General features: G+C 42.5%; 1 protein-coding gene across 1 annotated transcript in view; it reads left to right on the forward strand.

The window, feature by feature from the left end:
- Positions 1-19,127, forward strand: part of LOC131352874 (alpha-2-macroglobulin-like) — a 28,748-nt gene that overhangs the window by 5,857 nt on the left and 3,764 nt on the right. The window contains exons 10-29 of the mRNA XM_058389393.1: positions 2,164-2,273; positions 2,494-2,664; positions 3,023-3,259; positions 3,464-3,527; positions 3,769-3,914; positions 4,809-4,958; positions 5,346-5,522; positions 6,511-6,589; positions 8,824-8,947; positions 9,027-9,252; positions 9,721-9,847; positions 10,451-10,572; positions 10,821-10,872; positions 13,961-14,044; positions 14,401-14,577; positions 16,995-17,076; positions 17,658-17,814; positions 18,156-18,230; positions 18,347-18,509; positions 18,743-18,936. Coding sequence (XP_058245376.1) covers positions 2,164-2,273; positions 2,494-2,664; positions 3,023-3,259; positions 3,464-3,527; positions 3,769-3,914; positions 4,809-4,958; positions 5,346-5,522; positions 6,511-6,589; positions 8,824-8,947; positions 9,027-9,252; positions 9,721-9,847; positions 10,451-10,572; positions 10,821-10,872; positions 13,961-14,044; positions 14,401-14,577; positions 16,995-17,076; positions 17,658-17,814; positions 18,156-18,230; positions 18,347-18,509; positions 18,743-18,936 — 2,717 coding nt within the window. The remainder of the gene's footprint in view (positions 1-2,163; positions 2,274-2,493; positions 2,665-3,022; positions 3,260-3,463; positions 3,528-3,768; positions 3,915-4,808; positions 4,959-5,345; positions 5,523-6,510; positions 6,590-8,823; positions 8,948-9,026; positions 9,253-9,720; positions 9,848-10,450; positions 10,573-10,820; positions 10,873-13,960; positions 14,045-14,400; positions 14,578-16,994; positions 17,077-17,657; positions 17,815-18,155; positions 18,231-18,346; positions 18,510-18,742; positions 18,937-19,127) is intronic.

Genomic DNA, 19,127 nt, shown 5'->3' on the forward strand with positions numbered 1-19,127 from the left:
TTAAAGTACTGTACAATACAAAATAAACAATACAAAACAGAAAGCAAAAATCGAAGTCAGACAAAGAGTTCATAAACCAGAAAGCACAATCCACTTCACAAACAAAGACAGAAAATCACGTAAAAATTTAGAACAAAACAGGTTCAAAACAGAGTGGCAGACATGACAATAAACAGAGAATGGCAAAGAACTGCTGATAAACTAGCAATACTTTGCATAGATTGCCTTGAGCATGGTTTAAATGTTCATTAACTTGGAAGCAAACTGCGGGGGCTGGTAGGCTCAATATTCTGACTAGGGCTCTCTCTGGTGGGTTGGAAGAGGAAGTGAAGGTGACAGCATTAAAGAATAACTCTCCCGGATAACCTTCTGGGGCATCCCTATGGTCTGGGAGCTGGTTGGTCTGGGTGTGCCTGATGGAATTCAATAATTAAAGATGGACTGAAGATGTCATCTGCATTGACCCAAGATCTTTCCTAGGGGGATCCCTCCCAGTCAACTGGATACTGAAACTGGCCCCTCCTCCTATGGGAATCCAGGATGGAGTAGACCAGGTATGCCTGGGATTCATCAACCTCTGTAGGCAGAGGAGGGGAGTTGGTGGTGCTGTCCATGTTGGCAATGGTGTACAGGTTTAAGGAGGGAGGTGTGGAACAAAGGGGAGATTCAATATGTGGCTGGTTCCTGGAGGCCCAACAGCAACAACATTGCCGGGGTGTGCTTGACCAGAAGGTGTTTTGGAGGAGCCATATGATTCTGTGGATGCCTGGGTGGCCTGAGCTTAGAGCAAGGTGCACCCACAGCATGGTTCTTTGCTAAAGGTCAATGGGTATATACAGTCATCCAGGCAGGCACTTGGGGGACAGAGCTTTGTTGAGTTGGGTGTGTTAGATCTTCTCCAGCAGGTCTTATTGTACGGGGGTTATGACTAGTGAGGCAGGCAAAATGAATTCAGGATCCAGGTCCCTGTTTACTGGGTTGTGATGATGGGAGAGGGCATCCGCTTTGCCATTGTTTGTTCCATATCTGACTGTAAAGTTGAAACGTGAAAAATAACATCCATCATGCGTGGCGGGGTTTAGGTGTTTAGTGTTCTTAAGGTATCCTAACTTTTTGTGGTTAGTTATAACTTGAAAAAAGGACAGCAGAGCCTCCATTCTTCGAGGGACTCCTTGATTGAAAGTGCTGTAATTCCCCATGAAATGGCAGTAAAAGTTAGCAAAGCTGAGTAACCACTGTAGTTCCTTATCACTACTGGGGAATGCTCATAATGTGACTGCCTTCATCTTGCTTGAGTTGATTTCTACCCCTTGGCCGCTAAATACATATCCATGGAAGGTTATTGTATCTTAGTTTAATTCATGCCTCTCAGCTTGAAGAGCTGCATTAAGCGAGATGACACTAGACAGACCTGAGTGATAGTGAGTTCCAGAGTTTTTGAGTAGATTACGATGTCATCTATGTAGATAATAATGCAGATGTTAAGTCCTTGAAAATTTTATTAACCAATGCTTGAAATACAGCAGGAATACATTTTCTGGTGGACTGCAAGCGCTTCTCCTTGTTGTGTAACAATGGCCTGCACCTGTGTCACATCCACTGGATTTATGACTGGCAAAGTAGATAATAGACAATCCAAAATGAAGTAGCAAAGACAGGCAAAGAGTTTATAAGGGTCAAAACACTGTGGCATGAGACAAGAGAATAAACAAAGAACAGCTCAGAATTACTTCCATTACTTTGTGCCGAATGCCATTGTGAGCATGGTTTTAATGTTCATGAACCTGGAAGTGAACCTAGTGGGCTGGGAGGCTCCATATTCCCATAAGGGTTCCCTCTGGTAGGTTGGAGGGGGAAGTTTGCTGTTACAGTAGAAATGCAGCTGAACTGTCTTCTGTGGTGCAGCTTATTTAATAAATTATTACATCCATATTCTGGAGATGTGGTAGCTTAGTGCTGAAGGTGCTGGACTACTGAAAGGAAGGTTGTGAGTTCAAATCCCAAGCTGCCACTGCTGGGCCCTTGAGCAAGGCCCTTAACCCTCAATTGCCAGTTGTATAAAATGATGACATTACTTTATTTGTTAGCTACATTACCTTTTTTGCTGTATGATGACCATCACAATAATTTTAGTATTGTATTAACGCTGTGTTTATCCTGTAGGTGTGATTCTGACCGGGTCAGGCAGTTCTGCTATAACATCTAATATTGTCAGACTTTCATTTGAGGATTCACCAACAATGTTTAAGCCAAGAATGACATACGAAGGAACGGTAATTATGTTAGCTAATGTATAGATAACTATTGGTGTGTAATGAACTGTTGGTGTGTAATTGGTGTGTAAAGGACTGTGCTAGCTAGCGCATAACAAGTAAGCTATTTTACTAAATAGTTAAATCCAGTACATCAGTTTTCAGTTTTAATTTTTGATTGTGTAAATTACTGTGTTTTTGTTTCTGACATTATCCTCTGATTTCTGTTCTTCTTCTTTAGATTAAAGTCGCTTGCCCAAACTTCAGTCCTATGAAAAGAAAAGTAGTGTATCTGACTGTAAATTATGCTGATAGTAAAAGTACTGTTTGGAAGCTGCTTACAAATTACAAAGGCATCGCAAAATTTTCCATTGACACTGAACCATGGGGTCTGGAGCAAGTCTCTCTTCAGGTAATAAAAGTCTTTGTATTATTATAATTTTTTTTAAATGAACCCTCATATTCTGTGAATGTGAAATGAGAAGAGCATCTCCAGCTACTTGCTGTTTAAAATCCTCTGGTCAATATAGTCCCCCAATACTAGCAGGTTTGGCACAGTGGAACTTTTCTGGCCTACAAGGTGGCTTTCCAGGAACTGGTCTCACCTAAACCAGACAAGGCAGTTTCCCATACCTTATTCCTACCCGAGGCTCAGTATAGAAACTACTGTATAAAGAGCAATTCCACAACTTTCAGTTTATGTGAAATAATCATCATACAAAATTGAGAATTCATCAGCATCTTGGTTGCTTTATTTTTCTTTTACATAGGCACAATATGAAACAACTAACAGAACCATTGCGTATGGGGAAAATCAGCTCACACCACAGTACCCCACAGCAAACATCTGGCTCCAGCCGTTCTACTCCAAGAGTCAGAGTTTTATTAAATTGAGAAGCTGCCCTATGCTTTTAAGCTGTAATAGAAAAAAAGTCATCAGAGCTCAGTACATGATACACCACAGCACACTCTCACCACTCCAGAAGACGTTATCCTTCTTCTACATGGTGAGTTTAGGTTTCACTGTAATGTCAAATTAAGAATCATCAGTGCATGAAAAGTACTTTTATTTGTACTCATACTGTACACTATATGCTCCCAAACGGTTTTATTTAGTAGCACAAACAAGTTTCAAACATCATTTCTTCCTCTTTTACCCAGAAATCTAATTTAATTCATTACAATTTGCATCTTAATTTTACCGTGTCTAGGTGATGAATAAAGGACATTTGGTTCGGCAAGGACAAATCTTTGAAGCCATCAAACCTGGAGCAGGTTCACTGACATCACATTTTATCAATAAAATCCTCACAACTTATTAAACCCCTGTATTTTTATAATCAAAGGTGCTAAATTACTTTATTATTAGCTAAGCAGCTGACATTCTTTTAAACGTCTTGCAACACTTGAACCACATATGAACCACAGCCATTGGTGGCTAATATGCTTACACTAATAATATTTTTCTGTTTCTGTCTCTCTCTCTTTGTTCTGTGTGTGTGTGTGTTTTTCCCAGTGCACAAGGGCAACCTGGTGTTGACACTGGAGGACGTGATAAATGTGTCCCCGGTTGCTCAGGTGGTCCTATACACAGTCCTTCCAAGTGGCGAGGCCGTGGGAGACAGCATGAACTACCCCATTCAGCTGTGTTTTGCAAATAAGGTCAGAAACTTTGCCTCTTTATAAGTACAGTACAGTGACTTTAAATCTCAACCACACCTGCAGTCTGCCCTTTATGAATATTTCCTGGCACAGTCTACAGTAACCTCAGCCATGATGGACTTCAAAATGCCCTAGATTTCTGGCACTGATTATGTTAGGAATGGCATGTAAATTGGGTAAGGAGTTCCTCAGTGGGCTCATTTCATTGTGCAACAAAATTCCCAATAAATATTAACATTCCAATGGTATTTGATTAATAGAGCCTGTGCATGGTCTTGTCTCCTGTGGTGCCCAATGATAGGTCAGAGCATCCAAACTGCCCCAAAGCCAGGCATCTTGTTTCAGCAACCTTTCTTGCTGAAGCTCTTGTGGCTTTCCTATATTTGTCAATCAAACTAGTAGAACCCTCTGTGAGCATCCTTTTTTAGTTTGACAGCTTTCCATCACCACTGGTATGGACCGCACCATCTTACGTGCTGCTTCAGTGTTTAGACCACAACTTTCCTAATTATGTTTGACATTCCACATTCCCAAAGCCAGGTTCCACGTCTGAGACTGTCCATCTGCTGCCCATGCGTCAGGGACTGTAATTTGGTATACCTTTAGTGTACTTTTTAAAATAATTTTTCCACTTACCTTTTTAGCCAAGGATGGCTGTTTAGCTGTTTTACTGACTTCCACAAGCTTGATCACCTTGACATGGTTTCCACTCACAAAGGGCAGTAACAGCTTTTTGTTCTAGAGGTCTTACTAACCTTATCTTTCAAATATGCTGTGATTAAACATCTTAGCAGTAAGTAAAATGGTCAAATGGTGTAAATGTTTTTGATAAATGATACTTTTATCTAACCTAAAGTTTTATTTATTTACTTATATATTTATTGTGTTTTTCAGGTGTCTCTAAAGTTTTCACCTACTACTAAGCTTCCTGGTGGTCAGGCGTCACTGAAGCTGAAAGCTGCTCCAGGTTCGTTGTGTTCATTGAAGGCAATAGATCAGAGTTTGCTGCTGCTGCAACCAGAGAAGGAGCTCAACATCCAATCTGTACGTCCAAAATAACAAAATCTCCTTGAGTTCAGTCATACAGCTTATTTTCAATGTGTAGTAAGAAGTAAAAAAAATTAAATGGGTCCCAAGTTAATGATCTATTTTAATTTTGGATATATGTCCAAATATATTCATTACTAATCATGACAAGAAATGCTGTCCTCTAAAATACAGAAAATTATATACATTTTATTTTACCACACAAAATGCCAAAAAAATGAACAGAAATGTAGAATTCTCTGTTCATATAATTATTTAATTGAAAAAAACAACCAAAAAAAAACGACATACCTGCTGTTTAAAGCATTCACCAAACACTTGGTAATGGATCAGTGAGATCACAGTGCCAGATCTTATGAAGAATGTCACACCCCATTATTCCAGGTGTTCAACATGCTGCCTCTACAATCATTATCAGGATATCCACACAGCATCTGTGAAGAGGATTCACACCTTTGCTGCGAGAACCCACCCACTTGGAACATCCCATTTGCATCACCCTCAACGTCAGTTGGTTATATTCCGAACTATGGAAAGGTGGATGTGTACAACACCTTCAAAGTAAGACATAGTACATTTTAATGTAGGATTGTTATCTGGCAGACAACAATGGTCAGTTATGTAATAAATCACATTCTAGATTCTATATTCTAACTGGTTACATTGGTTTAGATATATGATTGTGTCTATAGTAACAGCTAATACACAGTGTCTTGAGAGGCAGAGGAACAACCGAGCCAGGAGCAGAGCCTCATTAGCCATTTAAAACCCAAGACCCAGGAGTGGGGTCCAGTTTATAGAATAAGGGTGTGCAGAGAGGACCAACCTGCTGCAGCACAAATATCCTGGAGGGGAACACCCCTAGCCAGAGTGCTGGGCATTGTTGCATACCCATGTATGGCATCAAGGCCCACAATGGCTGAATAGTCAGCAGTGGCTGAGAAGACCAAACAGGCAGAATAAGGATTAATCCACAACTTTGACACCTCAATGTGGAGGTCTGGGAAAAATGGGAGCTGTCTGTATGGAGGTGGAAGGCATTCCAGGTCTGATGAAGACAATAATGATTCCTTGTTCTGGTTGGGAGAAATCGCAAAGCGAGAGCCAAAGCGGAGAGAGAACAAGAGAAAGGGGATCATCCGTCTCTTGTTCCACTTCCATTAACTCAACCTGTGAGACCCATGATCTAAATTGGTGTGCTGCATCAACAGATGTGCAGGGAGCCGAGCCACAAGACAGACAAATGAGAGTGGAGTTTACAGAGAGGAAAAGTTTCACAGTACACGCAGCCACGCTCCTCTATTAAACAAACAACACAATGTAGCCAATGGATCCAAGCACTTTCTGAACTTGGCCTCTTTCCAGATCTTTTATATATATATATATATATATATATATATATATGCTCTTTTTCCCTTCTTTGTCTAGATAGACAGGACAAACAATTGACACAAACATATATATGTAGTGATTGTTGAAATATTGTGATCATAACGAAAACTTTTTTTTTGCACATGCCAAAATGATTGTAGAGTCTTTTTTCATTCAGGATATTGGAGTTAAAGTCCTCACTAATGCAGATTTACATAAGCCCTCGGATTGTTTGAACAGTTCATGGCATATCACTGGTAAGTGTTTTTTCTCAACCACATTTTCTTTTTGACTTGATGCATGTACAGTATCTCAAAAGTGAGTACACCCCTGATATTTTTGTAAATATTTTATTATAACTTTTCATGTGACAACACTGAAGAAATGACCCTCTGCTCCAGTGTACAGTAGTGAGTGTCCAGCCTGTAAATTGGCTGTCCCCTCAAAATAACTCAACACACAGACATTAATGTCTAAACCGTTGGCAACAAAGTGAGTACACCCCTAAGTGGAAATGTCCAAATCGGGCCCAATTAGCCATTTACCCTCCCCGGGGTCATGTGACTCGTTAGTGTTACAAGGTCTCAGGTGTGAATGGGGAGTAGGTGTGTAAAATTTGGTGTTATCTCTCTCACACACACACACACACACACACACAGCCATTAATGTCTAAACCGTTGGCAACAAAAGTGACTCCACCCCTAAGTGGAAATGTCCAAATTGGGCCCAAAGTGTAAATATTTTGTGTGGCCACCATTATTTTCCAGCACTGCCTTAACCCTCTTGGGCATGGAGTTCACCAGAGCTTCACAGGTTGCCACTGGAGTCCTCTTCCACTCCTCCATGATGACATCACAGAGCTGGTGGATGTTAGAGACCTTGCTCTCCCCCACCTTAGGGTTTAGGTCTGGAGACATGCTTGGCCAGTCCATCACCTTTACCCTCAGCTTCTTTAGCAAGGCAGTGGTGGTCTTGGAGGTGTGTTTGGGGTCGTTATCATGTTGGAATACTGCCCTGTGGTTCAGTCTCCGTAGGGAGGGGATCATGCTCTGCTTCAGTATGTCACAGTGCATGTTGGCATTCATGGTTCCCTCAATGAACTGTAGCTCCCCAGTGCCGGCAGCACTCATGCAGGCCCAGACCAGGACACTCCCACCACCATGCTTGACTGTAGGCAAGACACACGTGTCTTTGTACTCCTCACCTGGTTGCCCCCACACACGCTTGACACCATCTGAACCAAATAAGTTTATCTTGGTCTCATTGGACCACAGGACATGGTTCCAGTAATAATCCTTAATCTGCTTGTCTTCAGTAAACTGTATGCGGGCTTTCTTGTGCATCATCTTTAGTAGAGGCTTCCTTCCGGGACGACAGCCATGCAGACCGATTTGATGCAGTGTGTGGCGTATGGTCTGAGCACTGACCGGCTGACCCCCCACCCCTTCAACCTCTGCAGCAATGCTGGCAGCACTCATACATCTATTTCCCAAAGACGACCTCTGGATATGACGCTGAGCACATGCACTCAACTTCTTTGGTCTTTGGTGGACCATGGTGAGGCCTGTTCTGAGTGGAACCTGTCCTGTAAAACCGCTGTATGGTCTTTCCCACCGTGCTGCAGCTCAGTTTCAGGGTCTCAGCAATCTTCTTATAGCCTAGGCCATCTTTATGTAGAGCAACAATTCTTTTTTTCAGATCCTCAGAGAGTTCTTTGCCATGAGGTACCATGTTGAACTTCCAGTGACCAGTATGAGAGAGTGTGAGAGCGATAACACCAAATTTAACACACCTGAGTCACGAGTCACATGACTCAGGCGAGGGTAAATGGCTAATTGGGCCCAATTTGGACATTTCCACTTAGGGGTGTTGTCACTTTTGTTGCCAACGGTTTAGACATTAATGGCTGTGTGTTGAGTTATTTTGAGGGGACAGTAAATTTACACTGTTATACAGGCTGGACACTCACTACTGTACACTGGAGCAGAGGGTCATTTCTTCAGTGTTGTCACATGAAAAGATATAATAAAATATTTACAAAAATGTGTGGGGTGTACTCACTTTTGTGAGATACTGTATGTTACAGTCAGGTCCATCAATTTAGATATTGAGAAATATTTTGCCATTGACATTGATTGTTATTTAAGCTGTCTACCAGGGTATAGAATTCAAATTCAAATTTTGGAGTTCAAATATAACAATATAATAATGATAATTGAGCTCAGATTGCAGACTTTCAGCTTTACATCTGAGCACCTTTATCTTGCTTACTTGTGAGGATAATGAGGGAATAACTCAAATCTGGCCATGGAACAGCTGAGCAAATAGGCCACGCCTAAACAAGTGCTGTAAATCTTACATCATTCATCCATTTTAGATGAAAATACCCTCAGGATATTCATTATTTTAACTCCAATATACTGTCACAGACAGCTGGACAGCAACAATTTTGTCAATATTCAAATATTTCTGGACCTGACTGTATATCCAGATTTAACCCCAGATGCAGAGGCTGTAGCCAAGGAAGCACCAGGCACCACTTCAGTTGACCAGACAGTTATTACAATCCGCAAATTTTTCCCAGAGACGTGGATTTGGGATCTTGTTTCAGTCAGGTGTGCATGTGGTTTATGATTTTTTTTGCACATTTTTTTACTCTGTGTTGCTAAGTCAATGTTTTTTCCCCCTCTACAGTCAGTCTGGAGTGACAACCCTTAATAAAACAGTCCCAGACTCCATCACTACATGGCAGGCTGGCGCATTTTGTACATCACCTGTCGGGTTCGGAGTCGCCCCGAAAACCGAGCTTATTGCCTTCCAGCCTTTCTTTGTGAGTCTCACCATGCCCAGCTCCGTCATCCGAGGAGAAGTGTTCACACTCAAAGCCACCGTCTTCAACTACCTACAGAGCTGCATGATGGTGAGCTGACATGTCCGTTTAATAATACTACTTTAATAATTGTACTACTGCATCACAGCATAAAAACATTCAGAAGGGCTGAAATTTTCTTTCAGATTGCTTCTAACTAAAGTCAATAACATACATCCCTTCAGCATTTTAGTAATTTTTCAGAAAAAACTAGCAACAAATCTGAGCATATGTTAATGACTATTCTGCCGCCCGAGAGAGCGGGATGTGGAATAAGATCAACAATCTTCCTAAAACCGTTTATAGATCAGTATTTGTTCCAATGAGCAATCACTGATTACAATCATTATTCTTGACCGAGACAAAGAAAATCTGCATAACACAGAATGATGTCTTCATGATGAATCTACTGACTTAGGTCCTTTTTTTCCTGAAAAGTGTCTGTAACAGTGGTCACACAGGAAAAAGGTGGATTCGTTTTCAAATAGCTGATGAAATGTTAAACTCTGTGTGTTAAAGGTGGAGGTGACTTTGGCCAACTCACAACAGTTCTCAGCACAAGAATGTAAAGACTGCAGTTACATGAAATGTCTGTGTGCTGATGAAAGCTGGAATTTCTCCTGGACCATCACAACACTGGTTTTGGGTATGTCACACTCACTGCAAATGATAGAATAGTTAAAATCTCCTCTCTTCTTCCCTCTATGTTTAAAAAAGGTCAGTGAAATACAGACATTTTAAATATTTTACAAGAGGAAACACAATTCGTTAGTCCTTTAAAACAGATAAGCCTTAAGAAATCAAAATTTATTTAATTTAATTTGGATTTGTTTTAAATATTAGGTTTTATTTTAACAATTAGCCAGAACAGAGATGTAGGTTTTCATTACAAACAAGCAGAAGCCACACCTGAGTGTATTGAAATATCAAGATCATCTGATTATACAAAAACAGTGGGAACTGTGGAGAGTATCAAAGGGGAAGCACATTATTGCCTATTGCCCAATATTATTGCCATATTTTGGCGTTGGTTATGGAATGGGGTGTTCAAGAAGGTATGACAGTCAGGGGTTTTTGCCCAATATATATTTGCACACACACACACACACACACACATACACACTATACATATATAAATGTGGGTTAAAGTGTATTGTGAAAAATCTACACATTTTAATGTAAATGTCACTTCAGTTTTCTTCCAGTATTTATAAGCAAATTTGTGTGTGTGTGTGTGTGTGTGTTATAGGTGAGGTGAGCTTTAATGTGACAGTGGAGGCCGTGCAGTCGTCAACTCTGTGTGGGAAGAATGTAGTTACTGTTCCAGAGAAAGGACGAATCGATTCAGTCATTAAATCACTGCTAGTGCTGGTAACTATATAACTAACAATAAAATGAAACTTTGATAATAGTGGGTTGTGATTTCCACAACTGCAACAAAATGTCATAAAAGAAGTTTAAAAGTGGTGGTCTAGATGCTATTAAAAAAAACAACTTTTATTTACAAATATTTATAGAAATTATTAAAGCTAAAAATTTAATTAACACGCAATGTGGCAAATTAAGTTATTGTTACTGTAAATGTGACAACCGTATTTTTATTCTGCTGCCATTTTCAGGCTGAAGGAATCAGACAGTATAAAAGCTACAATGAGCTTCTCTGCCTATCAGGTCAGACACACACCTTATTCTTTCACATTATTCTTTCACCTGACATCAGTCAGTTCTGTTGAATTTGGGCTGGAACTGAAATTTAGAGAAAGGTGGATCAGGTTTCATGGCCTTTCCCAGATCAGGGAATCCTAATTCAAGACATATATCAGTCAAAGTGATTCACTGCTCAAAAAAGAACTAAGTGGACTACAATTTAAAGTCTTCTTCTTCTTCTTCTTCTTCTTCTTCTTCTTCTTTTGGCTTTTCTCTTCAGGGGTCTCCACAGCGAATCATCTCTCTCCACCTATCCCTATCTTCTGCATCCTCAACACTTGCACCCACTAGCTTTATATCCTCATTTATTCCATCCATATTCCTCCTCTTTATCCTTCCTCTTTTCCTCCTGCCTGGCAGCTCCATGTCCAACATTCTCCTACCAATATACTCACTCTCCCTCCTCTGGACATGTCCAAACCATCTTAATCTGTCCTCCCTAACTTTGTCCCCCAAACGTCCAACATGAGCCGTCCCTGTGATGTACTCGTTCCTAATCCTGTCCAACCGTGTCACTCCCAAAGAGAACCCCAACATCTTCAGCTCTGCTCCCTCCAGCTCTGACTCCTGTCTCTTCCTCAGCTCTGACACTGCTTCTAAACCATACAGCATGGCCGGTCTCACCACCGTCCTGTACACCTTCCCTTTGATTCTCGCCAATATTTTTCTATCACACAGAACTCCCGACACCTTTCTCCACCCATTCCAACCTGCCTGCACTCGCTTCTTTACCTCTTTCCCACACTCTCCATTACTCTGGACTGTTGACCCCAAGTACTTAAACTTCTGTACCTTCTTCACCTCTTCACCCTAATATCTTTCTGTTCCACTTACCTTCCTTACATTCATCAGCTCTTCAATGTACTCCTTTTATCTTCTCTGTACCCTCTCCTCAATCTCTATCCTTAATACCTATCTCTATTCTTAATAAGGCACATCCTTCCCATGTCGAGTCTTCTGCCATGCTAACCTGTACAAGTCCTCTTCTCCTTCTCTAGTGTCTAACCTAGTGTACAACTCGTCATATGCCTTCTGCTTGGCCTCTCCCTTTTAACCTCTTCCTCTGAATACTATCCTAGACTTCCTCATCTTCCTCAGCACTCTGCCAGGAATGTTGTCCGGTCCAGCAAACTTCCGTGGGTTAACTTTGTATAGAGTTCTCTTCACGTTAGCTGTGGTGACACAGAGCACCTTGTTGTGTTGTTCTGTGCCTCAAACCGGGCGTAGAAGTCATTCAGCGCATCTGGGAGGGAGGCATCACTGTCACAAGCAGGTGATGTTGTCCTGTAGTTGGTGATTGCTTGGAAGCCCTGCCACATGTGCCGGGAGTCTCTGCTGTCCTGGAAGTGGACGTGGATTCTCTGGGCATGTGCGCACTTCGCCTCTCTGATGGCTCGGGACAGTTTGGCCCTTGCTGTTTTTAAGGCCGCCCTGTCCCCTGCTCTGAAGGCGGAGTCTTTTGACTTCAGGAGAGCATGCACTTTTGCAGTCATCCATGGCTTCTGGTTGGAGCATGTGGTGATGATCTTGGAGACGGTCACGTCATCGATGCACTTCCCGATGTAGCCGGTCACTGATGCCGTGTACTCCTCCAAGTCAATAGATTCACCATTTGTTGCAGCCTCCCTGAACATGTCCTAGTCAGTGCACTCAAAACAGTCCTGAAGAGCAGAGATGGCTCCTGCTGGCCAGGTTTTAACCTGTTTCAGAAACAGTTTAGAGCGTCTGACGAGTAGCCTGTATGCTGGAATCAACATAACAGAGATGTGGTCTGAGTAGCCAAGGTGGGGGCGGGGTTCCACATGATACGCGCCAGGAATGTTTGTGTAAACAAGATCCAGCATGTTCGCCCCGCTCGTCGCAAGGTCCACATGCTGATGGAATTTAGGGAGCACTGTTTTGAGATTTGCATGATTGAAATCTCCGGCGATAATAAACAGTCCGTCAGGGTGAGCATTCTGCAGCTCGCTAATAGCTCCATAGAGCTCACACAGAGCCTCCTTAGCATTAGTGCTGGGTGGAATGTACACTCCGAAAATTAAAGCGGTAGTGAATAGGATGTAGGTAGTACATAGGATGTAGTCTACCTGTGTGCTCCTACCTCCACTCTTGTAAGTCACTCTATGCTCCTCCCTCTTCTGCAAATAAGTGTTAACCACAACCATGTCCATCCTCTTAACAAAGTCCACTACCATCTGTCCTTCAAGGTTCCTTTCCTTAACTCCAAACTTGCCCATCACCTCCTCATCACCTGTGTTCCCCTCACCAACATGTCCATTAAAATCTGCTCCTATCACCACTCTCTCCCCCGTGGGAATACTCTCTATCACCTCATCTAATTCACTCCAGAATCTCTCTTTCTGCTCTAACTCACAACCTACCTGTGGGGCATAACCACTAACAACATTCAACATAACCCCTTCAATCTCTAACTTCAGACTCATCACTCTGTCTGACACTCTCATCACCTCCAGAACATTCCTCACAAACTCCTCCTTCAGGACCACACCTACCCCATTTCTCTTACTATGCACACCATAATAAAACAGCTTGAATCCTGCTCCTATACTACGAGCCTTGCTACCCTTCCCCCTGGTCTCCTGTACACACAGTATATCCACCTTCCTTCTCTCCATCATATCAGCCAGCTCTCTACCTTTCCCTGTCATAGTACCAACATTCAGAGTTCCTATTCTCAGTCCTACACTCTTACCTTTCCTCTTCTCTCTCTGTCTACACACTCTCCTCTCTACTGTACTTCTTCGATCAACAGTCGCCCAATTTCCACCGGCGCCCTGTAGGTCAACAGCGATGATGATTGTTAATGCGGGCCTCGACCGATCCGGTATGAAATTCTGTACTGACGATACGCATGATTAAATTTGGCAATGTTATTACGCTGGATGCCCTTCCTGACGCAACCCTCTCTATTTATCCAGGCTTGGGACCGGCACAGAAGTCACTGAACTGTGACCCCATGGCTAGATTAGGACTACAATTTAAAGTACATGAACTATTTTAAATTTTTTCCTCGGTTCTCTGTCTCCTTTAGAAGATGTAGTTGAGAAGACAGTGTCACTAACCCTGCCTGAGCTTTTCGTGGAAGGTTCGGCCATAGCCTCAGTCTCTGTGCTGGGTGAGTCAAAGATTTGTTTCTATTTCAGCAGTTTATATTATTCTGGGAAATATTCATCATCAAATCTATTTTATAAATGAGTCAAATAATGTTCAAAGATCATATTTTATAGATTATTATATAAACTGTAATTATCACCAGTTGCTAATTTGTTTTTACAAATGCAAGAACAAATTTTACTGATTCCGCCTGAGAGGCAAACCAAAGGACCTTGTTTCCTAAGCGTGTATGGCAAACACAATATTATCATATCATGTTTTTAGCAGGCAAATTAACAGAGACAGCTTATGTAACCCTCTTATAACAATGAAGAAAAAAATGAAAAATAACAACATTCTAATTTTTTCTCTCTGCAGGAGATCTGATGGGTCGAGCTCTACAGAACCTGGCGAGTCTCTTGGTGATGCCGTACGGCTGTGGAGAGCAGAACATGCTGCTCTTTGCCCCAAACATCTTCATCCTGCAGTACCTGGAGAGCACCAACCAGCTTACACCCCAGATCTTGAGCACAGCTCAGTCCTACCTCATAACTGGTGAGAACTCTTTATAAAATCTCCCTGTAGTTCCCTTTTGAGGGAACTAGACGTTGCATCATGACTGAAATTATGGGAACACTTTATTGAGGAAGTGTGTCTGAAGCTCTGTGTGCACACGCCAATTTATTGGCTCGGATAGGACACGTGATGGAAGAATGACGCACCAGTATGTCCATATAAGGTCATCTACGTCACCTTCATTCAGCTTTTTTGTCTCCAGGAAGCACGTGTGTCGAGTGTCTGTCCGAGACAGGTATGGCGAAGAATTTTAAGAGGTGTGTGCATCCATGTCATTTTCTTACAAAGGATGACACACATGCTCTTTGCGTGGTTTGTTTGGGTGAGGAGTATGCCCAGTCAGCTCTCGAGGGATCCGGCTGCGTGCATTGCGGGAGATTTCCTCCTCGCAAACTCTGATCCCATTTGGGCATTTGTGCCTCGTGGTTCAGGTCCTGTGTCCGTGGCTTAGATCATGATGTTCGCAGGTGGAGTTAGCAGAAGTGGAACAGTCCTCTCCCCTGACTACAATATCCACATTTCAACTTTGGGATCTTGCGCTGTGATTTCTCCTGACCTGGAAACGTATATATTTCTTTGTCCTCATCAGTTTCTGAGGAATTTGACACAGGTGAGGAAGGGAATTCCTCCGTCGATTTGCCACTGCAGTCAGAAGGCATTCGAGGAGCTTCTCGGCATTAAAACGCAGGCCATTTAAACTGGCCAGAGCAGGAAGCTAGCCTCATATGTTCAAAGCTCAACGACCGCTTCCTGACTTCAGGCCACATACCCCCCTATGCAGACAGCTGTCTTTTTTTTCCAGACCTGCATGCTGAGGTATCGAGGTCCTGGAAAAACCCATATTCGGTGTGCCTTTTTTCTCCGGCTTCCTTTGGTTTTTCAGCTATTATGAGGCTGGATGATCATGGTTATGCTGCCATGCCTAATGTGGAAGAAATGCTTGCAGGCTATTTCTTCTCTACATCAGCAGCATAAAGGAGGCTGGCGCTCTCTTCTAAACCATGTAGGGCTACTTCAGCCCTTGTGGGAAAGGCCTACATGGCAGCGGGCCAAGCCAGTGCATCCCTGCACACCATGGCGGTTTTGCAGGCCTACCTGGCTGACCTGCTGAGGGAGCTTGACTGCAGCAAGGGACTGAGCCTAGATGCAGTCTCTGAGCTGTGTCGAGCCATGGATCTTGCGCTCCGTGACACAAAGCAGATGGCCCACACCATAGGCTGTTTAATGGCTGCACTGGTTGCCATGGAGAGACACCTGTGGCTCAATCTTACAGGGATAAAGGACAAAGACAAGTCCTTTCTCTTGGACCCCCCAATTTTACCTCAGGGCCTATTTGGCAACGCAGTCAGCGCTGTCATCTACCAGCATAAATCTATTTATAAAGGCAATCTTTGTTGTACTCAAGAGAGACGGGGGGCTGCGTCCAGTTTTGGACCTGCGAGCTCTAAACTATCCTCTAAAGAAGTTCAAGTTCAAGATGCTCACTACAAAACTGATTACATCACAGATCATATCCGAGGACTCGTTTGTGACAATAGAACTTAAGGATGCCTATTTTCACACTGGCATCTGGCCAGAACACAGGAAGTTCCTCAGGTTTGCTTCACTTACACGGAGTGCATGGGTGCCGTTGCATTTCCAGGGCATCCATGTACTCAATTACCTGGATGAATGGCTTATCATGGCCCACTCCAAGGCCATTGCAGCCAGTCACCAGGATGCGGTGCTTGCCCATATGAGGTCTCTAGGTTCAACTCAGAGAACTGTGTGCTTTCTCCATCTCAGAGAACCACCTTCTTGGAGGTGATTTGGGATTCCACCACTATGCAGGCTTGTCTATCTCCTGCTCGGGTGGCTTCCATACTGTCAGCAGTGAATGCTGTTTGGCAAGACGAAAGTCTCTCTGTTGCCGAGGCTCAGAGTGTCCTCGGCCTCATGGCAGCAGCAGCCAACATGATTCCTTTGGGTCTGCTTCACATGAGGCCGTTCCAGTTCTCTAAAGGGAACTACAACAGGTTACGTATGTAACCCGATTCCCTGAGAAGGGAACGAGACGCTGCGTCACTGGCCACACATGAGCGTCCAAGGCGAGCTGAATTAATGTGATGTAGATGCCCTCATATGGACATGCTGGTGCGTATTTCTCCGTCACGTGTCCTATCCGAGCCAATGAATTGGCCTGTGTGCACACAGAGCTTCAGACACACTTCCTTGACAAAGTGTTCCCATAGCATCCCATGATGCAGCGTTTCTTCCGTTCTCAGGGAACCAAGTTACATACATAACCTGTTGTAGATTTTAAGATTACAGCAAATGCACAAAACTGAAAACAATTTATAAGTGTACACATACAAAATCCTTAGTTGTGTAAAAACTTTGTCACATTTTCTACACAGGATATCAGAGACAGCTGACCTACACACACACTGATGGATCTTACAGTGCTTTTGGGATGAGTGATGCATCAGGCAACACATGGTGAGGTTTGGTGAATAGAAGTAAAATAAAAAATGACAGCAAATTGTAAAATGGGGATCTATCTATCTATCTATCTATCTATCTATCTATCTATCTATCTATCTATCTATCTATCTGTCTATCTGTCTGTCTGTCTGTCTGTCTGTCTGTCTGTCTGTCTCATTCCCAGGCCATGCCCATGACCAAGGCCCTGTTTTATTCCCAGCTCCATTCCCATGACCCTGGGCTGTTCTGGTCCCAGGCTCTTGCCCCGGGCCCCGTTTCCCTCTTTGTTTACTTTGACAAATACTTCTCTTTGCTCTAGTCTCAGATTTCAGGTTCATTGTTTTTCCTGAAACAGGTCCTGCGAGACTGCCACATCCCTGTTCCAGTCCCTGGACATGCTCATGCACAAAGCCCAGTCTGATTCCCAGGCCCATGCCCTGTTCCAGTCCCTGACTATTATGTAGACCCACTAACATGATAATAGCTTAATGTCAATATTTTGTACTGTTTCCTTAATTTTTGTATAAATTTATGTAAATTTCAGTCATGAATGAAATTAATGAAATGAAATTTAACTGTTATGTTTGTGTTCTCAGGCTGACAGCATTTGTAATGAAGTCTTTTGGAAATGCGATGAGATACATCTTTGTAGATCAGGTGTTTGTGGATCAGGCGAAGGCCTGGCTCGGTCAACAGCAGCAGGACAATGGATGCTTTGCTTCAGTGGGACAACTCTTCCACACCGACATGAAGGTCAGGACACCAGACTGAGTCCAGTACCATCTGCTGTTAGAGCAGTCACTGGTGGTGTGATGAAATTATTTATGAGTTCTTGCTACATACTTTGCTTAATTTTCTTTAGCAGCACACCCCTGCCTTTTTATGCTTCTTATAACTCAGCAATGTGCCAGAAACTACAGTGTTTATGTATTAAAGAATAAAAATTACCACATTAAACAGCATTACAGTGTAAACTTCTCTATCTGATGGTATGAAGGTATAATAATCATTTATTTCATTTCTCTCTCTCTCTGTCTCATTTCCCCTCTCTCTCTCTCTCTCTCTCTCTCTCTCTCTCTCTCTCTGTCTCTCAGGGAGGAGTTAATGATGAAGTGACCCTCTCGGCCTACATCACAGCTGCAATGCTCGAACTTAATTATACAGTTACTGTGAGGAAAACATACACAACACTCAAAGAAACTGAATGATACTTTGATATTACAATGATGAAAAATCTTAGTAAGTTTTCACAGTATATATACATTTGTTAATCTGTGTATGGCAGGATCCTGTGGTGGACAACAGTCTTACATGCCTGAGGAATGGGTACACTCACATGAACTCTAACTACGCCAAGGCTCTCCTCTTCTATACCTTCACCCTAGCTGGAGATCAGGGGATGAGGAACACACTCATCTCAGAGCTGGATGCAGAGGCGATTATCTTGGGTCTGATACACCTACAATTTAAAAATAATAATTTTGAAAAAAAAAAAAAAAAAAAAAAAAAAACCAGAACATCCTTCAGCAGCTCAAAGTGTAGTATGAGCTTATGCCAGGATTAAGTAAGTCAGTATGTGATTGTGACAGTGTTGAACTGTTAGTGTATAATGTTAAATTTTTGGTGCTGATTGGAGAAATGCAAGTCATTATTTGAAATCTGTGTCTCATATCTCCCTCAGGTGGTGGAAGACACTGGAGCAGAGTAAGTGATGGGTCAGTGACGGACTCTTTGGAGGTGGAGATAACCTCATATGTGCTTCTGTCTCTGATGTCTGGACCCGAGCTGCCCGGGTTTGATCTGAGTTACAGCTCCAGCATCTTCCAATGGCTTTCTCAACAACAAAACTCCTTCGGGGGCTTCGTGTCTACACAGGTACAAAAAGCAACCTTGCCCTTTTTGAAAGAGTTCACAACTTTCCAAACTTTACCTTCTAAAAGAAAAATATATCTGTTAAAACAATATCAGTGTAGGAGACATTTACACACTGACTGCATTGGACTGTAAAATAAATAAGAGGACTTAAAATCTTTATCATTTAATCTAGCAACTAAACTACAAGTATG

This window comes from Hemibagrus wyckioides, linkage group LG05 (genome assembly GCF_019097595.1).
Source record: "Hemibagrus wyckioides isolate EC202008001 linkage group LG05, SWU_Hwy_1.0, whole genome shotgun sequence".
Taxonomy (NCBI): domain Eukaryota; kingdom Metazoa; phylum Chordata; class Actinopteri; order Siluriformes; family Bagridae; genus Hemibagrus; species Hemibagrus wyckioides.